General features: G+C 34.7%; 1 protein-coding gene across 4 annotated transcripts in view; it reads right to left on the reverse strand.

Annotated features, from left to right (window-relative positions):
- rgl1 (ral guanine nucleotide dissociation stimulator-like 1) overlaps positions 1 to 16126 on the reverse strand; it is a 59089-nt gene that overhangs the window by 7143 nt on the left and 35820 nt on the right. For 2 of the 4 annotated variants that reach the window (XR_012383642.1, XR_012383643.1), the window contains exons 3-14: positions 14743 to 14951; positions 10347 to 10421; positions 9892 to 10085; positions 8116 to 8240; positions 5806 to 6021; positions 5224 to 5327; positions 4642 to 4726; positions 4277 to 4366; positions 1081 to 1167; positions 840 to 872; positions 602 to 723; positions 23 to 519 (exon numbers count right to left, since the gene is read on the reverse strand). Coding sequence is in view for 2 of the 4 variants with exons in the window: in NM_205637.2 (NP_991200.2) it covers positions 430 to 519; positions 602 to 723; positions 840 to 872; positions 1081 to 1167; positions 4277 to 4366; positions 4642 to 4726; positions 5224 to 5327; positions 5806 to 6021; positions 8116 to 8240; positions 9892 to 10085; positions 10347 to 10421; positions 14743 to 14951 (1430 nt within the window). In the remaining 2 variants the exon portion in view is untranslated. The remainder of the gene's footprint in view (positions 1 to 22; positions 520 to 601; positions 724 to 839; positions 873 to 1080; positions 1168 to 4276; positions 4367 to 4641; positions 4727 to 5223; positions 5328 to 5805; positions 6022 to 8115; positions 8241 to 9891; positions 10086 to 10346; positions 10422 to 14742; positions 14952 to 16126) is intronic. The other 2 variants (NM_205637.2, NM_001320403.1) reach the window with 1 other exon arrangement.

The following is a 16126-nucleotide window of genomic DNA, read 5'->3' on the forward strand; positions in this document are numbered from 1 at the left end:
CATTTACAAAGCGATGTATTACTTTTGAAAAAATCATGATCGCAATATTTATAACCATGCCTAATATCTGGAAAATGATAAATTGTTTACAAATTGCTACAATATTGATATCTGTGATACAGCAAGTCCAGACACTACAGTGTACACCATGAGATGACTTAAAAGTGGTCATAAACGATTTTCTCAATTCAAATGAGTAGCAGCTTAGACCAGGAAACAGTATTTCATACGTCACGACTTAACAAACTCCCCTAAGTTTTACATGCTATTTCTGAAAACAAAAAACAATTTAGAAGTTTCGAAAGAGGACGTTTAGACATAAACTCCCTTTAGAGTGAACTTTGCAGAACGTCAGTAACATTGTACACTAAAGCAAGCTGAAAGTGTAAACACACAATATGACTTCAGACAATATTTTAGTCGACTCACAGGCTCAGTCTCTTCACCATGCTTTTTCTGGGTTTTGGTGAAGTCGGGCTGTTGTCTCCCAGTCCTTCGACTTCACATGACAGCACATAGCTGCAAAACATGACAAACATACATTAGCTTTAAGACACAAAATTCCGCACCAGTGAAGTATTAAGTGAAACGTCGTGCATACCTCTCCTCCTCTGAGTACTGCGGCTGACTTTTAAACCAGCGCAAAAATGCAGGGTCAGGGGTCAGACAGTAACTGTTGCAAGCAGACTGCAGGAGCTTAATCTGAGCGATCACTTCAAACTCCTGTAAAGAGACAAAACTGCTTCAACGTTCCCAAAGATCTCGATGCAGCCCACAGCCATGAAGGAAGGATGTTTTGACTATAATAAAGACCAAATAACAGGGAATGTTGTACTTACCCTGCGCCGCTTCTCGAAATTAATCAGTCCTCCCTGCGAGGAACAGAGAGAGACTTTTAGCCCAGATTCTCCACATGATTTTACTCATGAAAAGTTCTTGTGAAACAATCCATAATAAAGCCAAATAAACCTTAGTAACGAATACCTTAGCGGTCTGGGAACGCTAGGTCAATAGTATAACTACAGATAAAGCTTTATAAGATTTTCGTGGAAATGTCTGGTGGATGTGCAGCTGATTCACCTCCACTTGGTCAGGCAGGGCTGTGTCAAGCATGGTCAGATCTGTGAGAAATGTACCCAGGTATGGGATAGTCCCCTGCATGGCACCCTGGAGATAAAAAAAGTGATGTATATTAAAAACACAACACTCTTTCAGCCACAATATTTAACACTTTACAGCACAAAGTATACTTCAGCATATGTTAATGCAGGGGTGTCTACACTCAGTCCTGGAGGGCCGGTGTCCTGGAGAGTTTAGCTTCAAGCCTAATCAAGCATACCTGAATCAGCTAATCAAGCTCATCAGACCTCTTTTCTTGTCAATGAGCATTTTCTATCAGGCTCCTATAATTAGGTTCAGAAGTTTGATTTTATACATAAGGAAAAGGTTATTAGCTGGTAAATAAATTAACTTTTTTTTTTAAATGTCACTTTAGACACTTTAGATTTTATTTTGCGTCAAAACCAGCTAAATCCAGTTGTGTTTTTTTGCAAATACCCAAGGTCTTGGTCTCTTTTTTGTCTTCTGTTTATCCTCATAGCATCTATGCATCGGACTCATTTAAAGTGATGTCATTGCGTGAAAAAACGTTATGAATGTATGCTACACTTCCGACTGTACATTGTGTTTTCTTTTTCTTATAATGCACATAGTTTTGAGGTAAGAGACGTTTTTATTTCCCATTCACTGACAGTGGGACAGTCTCATCCAATTCATCAAACTCCATCTTTTGAAATCTTATTCGCAAGTGGAATAAAACTGTCTCCTCATAAAAGCTGGCATTTCAGCGCACTGTTACATTGAACACGTATGATTCAATTCGCGTCTTTCAATTGCTTCTCGGGACATATCAGCTTTTGCTATCAATGGGAAGTGGCGTTTAGAGGCTTTTGCCAACTATCTGTTATTTCTGAATGCATTGACGCTGGGATTTAGATGATTTAAAGCAAAAAAATGTTTGTTGAACATATAGTACGTGCCTAAATCATTCGCTCAATGTCATTAGCTCAATTTTGGCAGAAGTGTTTAGCAGCTTTTGCATCTGAACTCTTCATGCGCCTCTAGCACACAACACCGTTCTGTCGCATCTGCATCCGTATGAATGAAAGTCAATGGGGCGAAAAGCTAGTGTGACCGCAGCTTTACTAGATGTACTAGAAACTTCCGGCAGGTGTGTTGAAGCAAGTTGGAGCTAAACCTATTGGACACCCCTGCATTAGAGTATGTAAAATAATATATCCACATTTAGTTTACAGTTTTACTACTACCTACACTACTCTGACATCTTTGACCCATGAAAACGAAGTGCTTTGAAACACTTAAGACTCTCTTTTAAAATCGGAAATGCTGGTGCACCTTTTCAGTATAGACTGACTGAAATTAAAACTTTTAAGAATAGAGGCGTGGCTATGATCAGATGCTATCTGATTGGTAGTCTGGACAATTATCTATTATGTATTATTCCCTGATTTGTCAAGCCGCTTCCATAAGACCACTACACAATGAGTAGAGGGCGGATATAGATGTGGATGCCAGCAAAATTAGTAAGCACAGATTCTAAGTGCATTAATGGTCACATAATCATAGTCACACAATTTTAAGCTGTATAGAGTTGACGGATATAATTTTTCTGAAACACAGTAATAACTCTGCTGTCTCTAATAATGTTTTATAACTCTTAAAAATGCCCCTTTTAGGCTTTGATCCTAATTGTGCCATTTTGATGACTGTCACTTTAAATTTAAATGATATTGTGCTTTCAGCCAACTTTTCAAATGAGGGTGGGGCTACAAATCGCTATGAGTCAGCAAAGCGGCAGATTAAAAAACAACAACTAAAGTCCTATACTAAGACCATCACTAATAGGCAGGGCTTTTCCCCTCTGATGACATTTACAAAAGGAGAATGTCAATCAAAGTGTTTCTACTGACTGTTTTTATGAAGTGTGATTATAAAAAAATTTGAATTAATTACTTTTTACTATTAGAAGCTGGCCATATTCACAAACTGTTGCCACACAACTGTGTTTAAACTCTTTATAAAAGTGATTTTTGCATGATAGGTCCCTTCTAAAACAAAAACACACCAGTGTAAACACTGCTAAGTGCCAAGTGAGCTATTCCTCTTCAAAAGTTACAAAAAATGTGTTTGCACTTCTTTAAAATAGAGTAGCATATATCTTTTTACACATGCACTTGTCAAAACGGAGTACGTTTACATGGACACTAATAATCTGATTTAAATATGATTAAGACAATATTCTGATTATACTCCGAGTCTACCATGTAAACAGCGATTTTTGATTTATTTAGTCCAATTCAGATCATAATCGAACTAAACAGAAAATGAATTAAGATATGTGGAGTATGCTGGTTTTAGTCACATTATTGACGTGCAGTACAGACATGTAAACACCTTAATCAAAAAATTACCGTCGTGTAGGACTTTTCGCCGCATTTTGCATCAGGATAGTCTATACACACACGGCAGTTTGACACTATTCTCTGCACCTACACAGTCAGAGAAGAACCACAGACACCTGCACCATGAAATGTAGAGGGTTTTTTCTCCATATGGCGTGCGGTATCAGATTCCATTAAAACAACACTCTTCCAGCAGTTTGTACTCACATCTAATATCTCATTTGTCATGGGGGCCATGCATGAAATGTTCCCGAATAAAAGTGAAAGTGGCAAAATGCAGTGAACAAATTAAAGCAAAATGTTCCCGAATAAAAGTGAAAGTGGCAAAATGCACTGAACAAATTAAAGATGAAACACCAGAAAATACATGAAACTCCAGAAGAAATGTGGATAGCGTAGTGACGCAATGACGTTAATCAAATTATGCTCTATAACATGTAAAACGGCATCATGAAAGGAACATTTACAAAGGAACTCATGTAAATGCCTTAATCATATTATTGTCTTATTCTGATTAAGGCAAATAATTTGATTACTGATGTCCATGTAAACATAGGTATCAGATCGAACCAGGCAGTTGTTATATAGTCTTCATATTACAGAAGATGACAAAAGACATCAGTGAGTCTTTTGTCATCTTCTGTAATATGAAGACTATATGACAAATGCCTGGTTCGATGCTGATACCTTGTGCTGAAACTAGTATTTGAAAGCAGGTGTTGTGCACAATATTGATGACAAAAAAAAACTAAAGTATACCTCACACATACATTAAAAAATAAAAACTAACTCACCATATCTTTTTGTAACTGAAGTCTCTTTTGTGACCTTTTTTGGTGGTCTTTGGCACAGCTGTCCAGACTGGCAAACTTTGAAGTGCCCTCCTGTAAATATCAGATAAAAGTATTTTGTTTTTAAAAAGACGGCGGGAAATCGTATATTTTTCCACATCTCCATGCTCATTTTAGAGGAAAATAATTAAAAAATTTGACAGTGAAATTGGTTAAACTGAGCTAAATGAAGACTTTGCTAGATTACAATGATGTCAATCTAATTTAACAATAGCCAAATTGTTAATGAAAGCTAACTAAGGAAAAACTTTGTGCAAAGAAAACACAACAAAACCACAACTGAGACCGAGAGACGTGTGTGAGCTCACCCTCATTAGCAGCTCCCGGCTTGTAAGGTAATTATTTTGGTCGGAGAAAATGTCAGAAAGCTCTTCAAACATCTGCATGCTGTCTCTGATACAGAAAAGTGAAACAAAAACAATAAATAAGTATTCGAATGCATGACTTGATTAATATTAAAACAGCACAATGCACTACAATGCTGTGGAATAGTATCACAAATTAAAACCACACTTTTCTTTTAAAATGTAATTTATTCATGTGAGTGCAAAGCTGAATTTTTACTCTGTTATTTAGTGTCACATGATCCTTCTGAAATCAATCTGGCATGCTGAATTGATCCTCATGAAATTATCAATTTAAAATGCTTACACAGTTTAAAGTGTGGAACAGACTAAGCACAGAAAGTTTGAAGAACATGTCATGAGACCAAATAAAAGTAGAAATTCTTAAAAGTAGTGATCCCAAATGCAAATGCATCCATACACTAAACCTGCAACCATTACATAAACTGGTAAACATTACAAACTTATTATTAAAAAAAAAATAGTTTCACATAAGATTAAAAAATAAAGGAATGACCGATAGACTTGTTTATTGACAAAACTTACTTAGCAACAGATGCCCATGTCCTCTTTAGTCTGTAGAGGGGGTTGGACTGCAGAGCAGACACGATGGCTCTTAGAGACGAGAAGTTCTTCCGAATGCGACACTCCTGAAAACACGTCATCCACATTTACACATACAAATGGGCCTAATGAAGCTTTATCAGAACACCTTTTGGAGTTTCAATAACATTATTATGTCTGCTTTGGCTTATCTAGATCTAATCTAAAACAGTTATGTTACACAATGACATGGATTTAAGTGCTGGTAAAAATTCCAGATCAACATTAGGATTTATCTGCAGCTTATCTGGGTTTATCTTTTGGCTTTGGATGATCTAGATGTAATCTAAAATAGTTATGTCACACAAAGACATGGATTGGGTGTCACTTTAAACACATTTTAAACATAAAATAGGCTTTGAAACTTAATCTTGTGTTTTGCATGAAAATCATGCAACATGGATAGATTTTAATCTGAAATGTGTACGCTTGTTAGCTTTAAACGCAGGCCAAATGTTAGCATAAAGTCAAATTTGACTGCTTGACCATTAAAGAATGTGTGTGTTCGTGTGTTGGTTTATGCACCTGTGCGATGTCGATCCAGCGCTGTATGATGCGAGCACGCAAATGCGGGCGTATCTGCCGCTGACGGAGGATAGTGCTGACCACACACGCCGTTACCGCGTTAAACTGCGTGATGGTGGCACGGATGGTTGGTGCACTCTGTTTGCCATCCTTTTTATCACGCTGAGACCAAATCGAGCCCAAACAGTGATGAGGAACCACCTTCTTAAATAACAGCTGTGAAAGGAAGGAAGCTTTTCAGTGCTTGAGGCAATGAACATACAAAAATAAAGTTCTTGTTGCATAATCAGATTAAAGATTCCTTTTAATAATCTGTATGCCATTCACATTTATGTATCTCATATTTATTTAACGGGTTAGTTCATCCAAAAAGTTTATTATTGTTTGTTTATTGTTATTTATAACTCTCCTTCAAGTACTTCCAATCCCATGAGACCTTTGTTCACGTTCAGAACAAAAGTTAGGATATCATAGGAGAAATTCGAGGCCTTCTTGACTATCCATAGAAAATAATGATTCAGACACATTCATAGTCAAGAAAGGGAAGCAAAAGCATTGCAAAAACATTCCCTGTGATATCAGTGGTTCAAATGTAATCATACAAAGCTCCATCAACACTTTTGTGTGGTAAAAAAAGAAGAACTAAAAATGATGCTTGGTAGATAACCTTTTCGACCAAGTCAAGTCACGGTGCACATTCACTACAAGCAGTAAGATGTATTGGGCATTAGAGTCAGCAGTACAACATGGAAGCCCCATATTGCTAGTAGTAAACATTCATCCTGATTTGACACAAAAGACGTAAAAGTGTTCTTGGAGCTTCATATGATTACAGTTGAACTATTGATATGGAATGTTTTGACAATTTTTTTTGGACTTTGAACATCTCTGATCCATTGCTGTATGCTCATCTAAAATATCTTAACTTGTGTTCTGAAGATGATTGAAGGTCTCAGTGGATTTGATTGACATGAGTGTTAGTAATTAATAACAGCAATTTCATTTTTTAAGTGAATTAATGCTTAAAAGGGATAGTTCACTGAAAAGGCATAATTCAGTTTTTAAAGTCAAGTGCTATTGTGGGCTTTCTGTCTGGATTTTGCCTACCCTAATTCAAAAGCTTTCCAAATACACATGCAGAGGTGTAAATGCAAAAGTTTGGTATCGTTTTAAAGAAAACCCTTTAAAATTTCATAAAACACAATTGAAAGTGATTTAAATACTTGCATATGTTGTGTGTGTTATAATAAATCCCTCCAAAAAAAAGAAGTGCTTTTTTTTGTAAACGCAACAAAAACAAAAACTTTGGTGTGGTTTGGTTGCCGTAAATAATTTTGTTGGTTCCTGAACATGTCAGTAATCATAGGAAAAAAAATGTATGTATAGAAAAATGTATCTATCATAATCTATGCAAAAGTTATTCTGTTTTCTCATCAGTTGGAATAGAACCATCTATGGGGTTATTGGGCCAGTAAAATTTAAAGTTTAAAATGTAAAGAACGCGTAAGTAAATGAAGTCACGGACCCGGTACCGGGTACGCAGAGTTTATGATTAGCAACAAAAACAAAAATTAAGATAATTTGAAGAACTTTGGAAACTGGTACCCCATTGACTAAAAGTATTTTTCTACTGTTACCGGTTTGCTAAATATTTCACAGATTTTATCAATAGAAAATGTGTTCAACAGAAAAATACTAATAAAAGTTTAGAACCACTTGAGTAAATAGTAAATAAAAGTAATATTTTTGGGTGAACTATTGTTTATAAAGGTTTCCAATGGGAATATTATGCATTTTAAAGGAGAAAAGATAAATATAGCTCTGGCAGATGACATCTGAGGACTATTATTAAAAGATAAGTTCAAGCTCGAAATAGAAATTCTATTAGTATTTACTCACTCTTGTATCATTCCAAAACTAAATGGATGTTTGTACATCTTGGTGACACTTCAAAATGTTCATATTGTTTAAAAATTTTTTGTTTACATCTCTTTAGATGACTTGGATTATGCTGTTTGATTCATGCAGATCCATATTTTTCTATTTGTTTTAAAATATCAAAGGATGAGTAGGCTTTTAATGGAGCGACAAAAATCTCTTAGATATAATTGAAAATGTCTTCATTTTGTGTTCACAATATGAGCAAAAGTTGTAATGATTTTAGAATGATTTGAGCGCGAGTAAATGTTTACCAAAAAAAAAGCTTACATTCTGATGTGAACTAACCAGTTAATATGTTTGGAACAATTAAAATCACCATGACTCGAATAGTTAGTGGACAACAGATTTAATCTTTTTTTTTTCTCTCACCGCATCCATATAGGTCAGCTGCTCTGCTACGAGGTCAACCTCGAAGGAGAAGAAGTCCTCCTGCAAGTCAATCTCCACTTCCTCATCCTCCCCAAGGCAAAACGGGTTGATGTACTGAAAGCCTCCTGCAACAAACGGACAGCAGATGTTTTTGTATGCACAGGAAGACATACGTGAATGGACAAAGAGGGTTGTTGCTAGAAGGGATACAGCTGTGGTCGGAAGTTAAAGAGAATCAATGGATGGATTTTATTAATGTCTAGCCGCTAGTGGTGTAACTGATCACAAATCTCACGGTTTGGATCACACTGCAGTTTTCGAGTCATGGATCGGACCATTTCTCAGATCAGCAAAAAAGGGGAGGAGACAAATGTCATTTGATTTTAACAAACATAATTTACAACCTGTAATTTTAATAAAAATAAAGAAATACCAGGCGACGCAGGGATAGGTAGTGCTATCTCACAGCAAGGAGGTCGCAGGTTGAAGTCTCGGCTGGGTCAGTTGGCATTTCTGTGTGGAGTTTGCATGTTCTCCCTGTGTTCACGTGGGTTTCCTCTGGGTGCTCAGTTTTTCCCCACAGTCCAAAGACATGCGGTACAGGTGAATTGGTATAGGCTACATTGTCTTTACTTTACTTGAGTGTGAATGAGTGTGTATGGATGTTTCCCAGAGATGGGTTGCAATCATTGCATCAACCATTGCAACTACCTTTATGTAACATCAAAGTGAGAAATGTTTTGACAAAATTTGTGACAATTATACCATGTATGGACGGGTGACATTATTATTGTTTTGTTTTTTTTTTCAAATTTTTAAAATGTCTTGATACTCTTTGTATTCTTACATTATACATAATGTTATGGCTATTATTAATAAACAAAGATATAGGCAGAATAAAAAAGTACAATACTCAATACTGTGAAAAATGATTTTGCTACTGTTGCTGATAATGCTAGATTTAACATTCTAACATAATCTTTTACACCACATCATATTTATTTTTTAATCTCATTTTTAATTATTGATTCAATAATTTACTTCATGTTTCATTAGTAGATGCATACTTTTTAAAGAACCATTCTGTGACATATTTTTTAAAGGTGATTTTAATCTTTACCATAAACATCAGTGTTTATATCTCAACTTTAAACGGTTATCACAGTACTTCTGTAAAAATGATTGTTTATAATTAACTGAAAAAGTGTAAAAACTGAATCTCTCTTTAAATAAAATGGAGATTTGAATGCAGCGCGACGAAGGATTAATAAACAGATGCAACTCATCACATCATTTATAATTTATGTTGCATGGGTGTTTGAACTGAGATCTCGATCTTTTAATGTTTAACCTACACACTGAATGCATTAATGCAAGCTAAAAAAGACAGATAACACCTTTAATTAGTAACCGAAGAAAGCCTTTAGGTGGCACCACAACTTCTTCTGTCATCATTATATTTTACAGGAAAGCTAAAATGCTTTCCGACATGCGATTAAAAACCCCAACTATCACAGTAATGTAAAAACAGTAATTATACAGAGTATTATTTATATAATTTATTAAATTAGCCATTAAATTGTATGTAATTAATGTCTACCCCCACCGCAAACCTTAACCTTCCCTTCTCAGTAATGTAAAAGTATTCATTATTGTTCTACAGTGCTATATTGATGCGAGTATCCACAGCTGTATCCCGTCTAAACTTCCCCGACAAAGAGGTAAAAAGTTAGACAGGATGGCTAAAATAGTTAACAGTAAGCGGATACGACTTACCTTCAGTCTCGTTCTCTAGGCTGGCCTGGACACGCAATTGTTCTAGCAGACTCTGAGCGCGGCGCATTGGCTCTGAGCCTGGCATGGCCTTCTGCAGGAAACCCAGCACACGATGCAAGCTCGGATATGACGGAGGTTCCTGGAAGTCCTCTGGACACTGATCCAGCCAGGCTCTCAGAATAGAGGCCAAAGCTCTGAAAGAATAACACAGAGATGTTTGCATAAATCAGAGAAAACCAACAATTCAACTGCGATGCTTTGATTCATGAAGCAATCAAACACCGTCATTCATCAGTGGCCTTTTTTTTCTAATTGCTTCCACACTCACACATAATAAAACAGAGCTTGACCTCAATTTTTAATCCTCCATGGAAATGAAACAACAAACACGAGAGCTGCACGGAAGTCAATGCAGATAAAGCAGCACAGATAACCATGGCTGAGAATGAACTTACTTTCTAACAGCTTTTCTGCTCTCTCCAGTCTGACATTGGCTACGCTCTCCTTCACAATCCTCAAAACTGCCATACCTGCGAAAGAAGAAAGAAAACGGGGTGAGAATGAAGGGCAGTCGCCGCAAGAAAGCTGTAAAACAATTGCAGAATTACAATCACTTTCCAATACCCAAGCGTTTCTGTAAGATCCACTTTAAAAATAAATAAAAAATTGTATTCTTGTTTTGACATAAAAAATGTAGACAAACAATCAGCATTCCACTATGAGAATAAAAAAGTACATGTAATAAAGAAAATACAGGAAATTACGAAACAAAATTATATTAAAAATAGCTTTAGACGGAAGCATACACTGTAAAAAAAAAAAAAAAAAAAAAAAACAGTAAAAAACATGTTACTGTAATTTTTCCACAGTAAATTACTTTAGTATCACTTTACATGATTTAACTGTATAAATTCACAGTAGTATGTTGTATTCAGAACTTTATTGTGAAATTAATCAGATTAGCACGATTACAGCAAATTGCTGTAAAAGGGCTATATCTCCTGTATGTTCGGTACAGTGGCGCCCCCAGAAAATTTTCTTAGGGGTGGCCAGAAGAGGCCGCACCAAATCTTGGGGTGGCACACAAAAAAAATAATGAATTCAGTGTAATGTTATATTTTTGTTTCTGGTAAATGAAATAATGTAGTTTTTATTCATTTAATTAATTCTACTTGAAATATTGCAATTTATTCTTTGAAATAATTCAGCAAGTACATGTGCAAACCAAATAAAAATCTATGTTTATTTTAAAAACACTTTTCATATACTGTATAAATAACTTCTTTTTTTACGTGCCTTTATTGTACATCATACGAGATATGCCATGTCTAAAATTAATGAAGATTAATGAGTTTATTATTCCCAGAGATGGGTTGCAGCTGGAAGGGCATCCGCTGTGTAAAAATGTGCTAGATAAGTTGGCGGTTCATTCTGCTGTGGTGACCCCGGATTAATAAAGGGACTAAGCCGAAAAGAAAATGAATGAAAGAATAATGAATTTATTAATTACCCAAACAAATGAACAAACTGAACAAAAGGCATTACTATACACACTCACTATAACTAATAATATTATTTATCCATATTGCTTTTTGAACCATTTTATTAATGCAGCTTATTCTATTGATATACTGTAGCTTAAGGTAAATATTAAATTGCCATTGCTGTCTATTGAAGGTGTGTGCGTGCTGTCAATGACGATCGGGGAGGGTAGTGGTGGTTCTAGTTTAAATGACACCCTGGGCGAACCACCCTATACACCCCCACCTCTCTTGAATTGTTAGATTTGTTATTCAATAAATATAACAATTTATTTATATTTATTCTAAATAAATACAATTAATATTAATATACAATTATTATTCTAAATAAATAACAGAAATCAATCCCAAATATTACTGGAAAACAACAACTGGAGTGATATGCCAACATCACTTAAGAAACCTTTTGCATGAAAATTAATTATGACAATTCTAAAGAATACAAAAAATGTATTATAGAATTATCTGTGGTCTTAGACCAGATTATGGCTGAGAAATCATGTTATGAAGTCTTACCTCCCTGACTCATTATCCCTCCTTTCTGCTTTAAAGGCATGCTTAGTGAAAGTAACATCATCATCATCATCATCATCATATTATATAAACTTTAAACGACTTTCAAAACTCGCTGCGTGGAGACACCTCTGCACAAAAGGCTGTTACTCCGGTTTCACGGCGCATGAGCGGTGCCTATTATGTCGGCGTGCATGCAAACAACCAACTGGGATTCACACAGAAGTGCGTGAGGCGCGCGGGAATGGTTTTCCGCGCGCATGCGTCAGTTTGCTTTCACCAGCATTGAACCAGAGGGGGAGAGCTACGTCAGTAACACCAACAATAATTTAGTGACTGCATTTTATTTATTTATTTATCTAAATATTGGAAATTTATGAGTTCATTTAAATCAATAATGTCAACCGCAAAATTATATTGGGGTGGCCAAAGGGGTGGCCACAGGGGTGGCCAGAGTTTACCGAGGGGTGGCCGTGGCCACCCCTGGCCACCCCTTGGAGGCGCCCCTGGTTCGGTATAGGAATTCAAACTCTTTTTTTTTCATTCAACATAGACATTAATACAAGGGATATTTATGCTAGTATTAATAACAGAATAAATTAAATAACAAAATGTTGTTGCAGCCCCAAAAAACAATTTGGTTACATCTTCAAAAATGACTTGAAAGAAAACCATTCTGTATTAAAACAACAAGAATTTCATAGTAAATTTTCATTTTTGGTTGCACTGCAACTTTATTTAATCTTATATGGTTAACATGGAACTATGAAATAATATTTAATGAACATAACTTTGTGCTTAGCCAAAACATAATAAACTGGAACAAACGTAATTGATTCATGAAACAAAACACTGTTTAACACCTAAAATGATCCCAAAGTCAGGGTAAATGTCAGAATGACTAGCTGAGGAAAGCCTGCTTCGCAGTAAAATATAATTAATTCTACAAGATAATACTGTGAAATCACAGTAATGGACATTACTATCTACTGTGAAGTTTCATTATATGGCTGAGATTTTACAGTAATTAAAAGCAATAAAATCACAATAAATTACTGTTAACTACCTCAAAGTAATTTGTCATGAATTTACATACAATATTTTACTGTGAATGTAATGCAATTATAAGCCAGTCACTTACTGTGAATTCAGGGTGCCTATTTTACAGTGTAAATGACAGAAATATTTTAAACAAATATATAAAAATAATCTACTCCGAAGTGTGTAATGAACTATATGAATATTAAAGGTTAGGTTAATGTAATGTTAACCATACCAAAAATAAATAAATAAATAAATAATAAAAAATAAAACAAACAAACAAAAAAAAACTAAATTCAGTGTAATATTCCCTTTTAATTTAGTAAAGATTGTTGTGATGGCAAAAACAATCATAATTGATATTTTTATGATGAATCCCCCAAAACAAACAATATATGATATAAAATACTGAGTTTGAAGATAAAAGCATTTAAACTGTAAGCTGTAATGCATAAATTCAGGCTTCTAAAATATCAAGGAATAAAAGAAAATATTTTTAGTACTATTGATAAAAAAATAAATAAATAATGAAATAGAATATAATAAAACCAAAAAAACTTAAAAAAAACACTTAAATCAAATGCATTATGCCGATCTGAAACTGCAAAACGTAATGAATAGAAATAAGGTTTTCACATTTCAAACAAAATAAAATAATAAATCACAATAATTTTTCCATTACAAAATATAAAATATCAGCAAATAAAATCAGTCTAAAAGTAAGCAAGTAAGTAAAGGTTTATTTATATAGCACCTTTCCCAGACATTGAGTCACAAAGTACTTTACAATAAGAAAAAAAACAGAAAACAGGTAAAAGAACACCTATCAATAAAAGAAAACAAGTTAAAAATCCAAGTACATAAACATCAATACTGTCAAAAAGCTGTCTTTAAATGCTTTTTGAAAAAGTAAAAAAAAAAAAAAAACAGGGTAAAGCGCATAGATTCCATTTCCCACATTTTCATACAAATTCATTCCTTTACACTTGCAAATAAATGACTTTCACTTTTTAGTCACTTGTAATGAATTTATAAGTTTTTTTTTATAAGCAATTTGCAGCAGACACCATCCTACAGCACTGAAAAAAATATATACTGACAGCAGAAATTTCTATGACCTTCAAATCTTTACTAGGCCTGGAAATGAAACTTTTAAATTTCCCTAACATTAAATCCTGTAGATCTGATGCTTTTTATCAACTGTTTACATTCACACACTGTGTTTACATTAATATCTAACCAAAATGAATACATCTATTTCTCCAGCTGCATCAGCGCAAGATGTGAAAACTCTTCACATGCAAACACACAATAAAAAATCCTGGGTAAACTGGCTTAAAGAGTCAACATTGAAACATCAGCAGTGGTTTGAAACAATTGAAGAAATGTAGAATTTAATTTATTAAAACGGATATTTTCCTGTTTAATTACTGGTCTGTAGTGTAAAACAATAAACTAAATAAAAATAAAAGAATTTTTAAAAATCATGGGTGTCACACAATCAATTTGTCTTGGGATAACATGAAGGAATTAAGCCAACTTATTCGTTTTTACAAATTTAAGTGGATTGAACATAAAACAATTAAGTTTTCCCTAAAAAAACTCAACTTTTGTGTTGTTTCAGCTCATTTTAAATTAATAATTTGAACAAAGGGCATTTCATACATTTTTTTAATGCATGACCATTCAGTACTACACTTTCTCTTGACATCTACAATGTGTTTCGTCACATAAACATGCGCATAAGTGTACACACCTGTCCAGCAGCAACTCCAGGACGCTCTGCGTTGAGGCAAAGGCCCTGTACGTGGAGAGGAAGATGCTGGTGTAGGTAAGGTCATTGTCACCGAATGCTGTAAGGAGCGTTTCTACCAGGCGTTCAAGAGTCCCTGCTCGAATGCTTCTGATTTTACACGTCTCCAACTGACTGACCGTGTGACCCGGGGGCAAACGGTCACCCTCCGCCTGAAAGAGCAAAGGATAGGGAGAGGAAAATACTTAATTCTTAAGCAGACATCAGAGTATCGTGCATAGAGAGATGCAAAAATAAACGAGGCAAGTAAAGGAACGAGACCTTGGTACTGCAAGCACGCTACAACAGGAAACTCTACAATCTGCTTTTAATCAGAGCAAACCTCCTCCTCCCTTTTCCAGACACTCTGGAAAGACGGCAGACTTTTTTTTTAAACAAATGCTTCATTAGTTGAAATAAATATAATGGTTGTTCAGTTCATGCACAAATAATAAAGGTGATTTAGAAGTAGGGTGAGTTTCAGTGGACAAGCTAAAATACTAAATCTTTCAGACCAAGGAATAAAGCAATTGAGTTACAGTTGCCAAAACTAGGTCAAACATTAAGCACCGTGACCTCTCTAAAACTCCACTTGAACTGATGTTGAAAACGCAAAACATGTGCTTTCTTTGATTACAACGTCAATCTGATTTTTAATTTTTACAGCACAATTACTCGCTTATAAATTCGCATTATCATGAATGTCACATTTATAAAACTAAAATTAACTGTGTAGAAACTGCTGTGATACAGCAAAATGAAGCTCTATGGAAATCACACCAGCTTATGAGAGCTTTGTTTTCTGATGTTGATTTAGAGGGGTGTTGACAATATGGAAAAAGTTATTCAAGGTTAAAGCAGCAGATTATAGCACACATTCACTGCTGTAATTTAGAAAGGAGCCATAACAGCATGCCTTCATGTAATAACGTTGCATGAACCTTAAAATGCATACAGCAAAATGTTTGCAACGGTGAAGCGAGTTTAATATTTTTGTCTTTAAAAGCAGGGAAGTAAAAAAAAAGTACTTTAAAGACTGAAGAACTGTTTTTGTCCACATTATTGACAGCTAATGGGGTTCAGAACAATATACAGTAGTCAGCATTTGAAATGGATCAAAACCTTTTATCAAAGTTGTCCTAAAGCTATTGAATAACACCTATTTTTGTTCTTGAAAAACTTTTCGATCCACTTCAAAATGTTGACAACTGTAATTAATCTCTTTTTTTTTCCAAACTCTCTCACAGACATAAGTTAGACCTCTTCTGAAAATAAAATCACCATGCCATGCTTTTTTATAAAAAGTAATTAAATTAAATAAATAAAATTTTAATAATCTATAAAAAAA

The sequence above is a fragment of the Danio rerio genome, chromosome 8 (genome assembly GCF_049306965.1).
Source record: "Danio rerio strain Tuebingen ecotype United States chromosome 8, GRCz12tu, whole genome shotgun sequence".
NCBI classification, from domain to species: domain Eukaryota; kingdom Metazoa; phylum Chordata; class Actinopteri; order Cypriniformes; family Danionidae; genus Danio; species Danio rerio.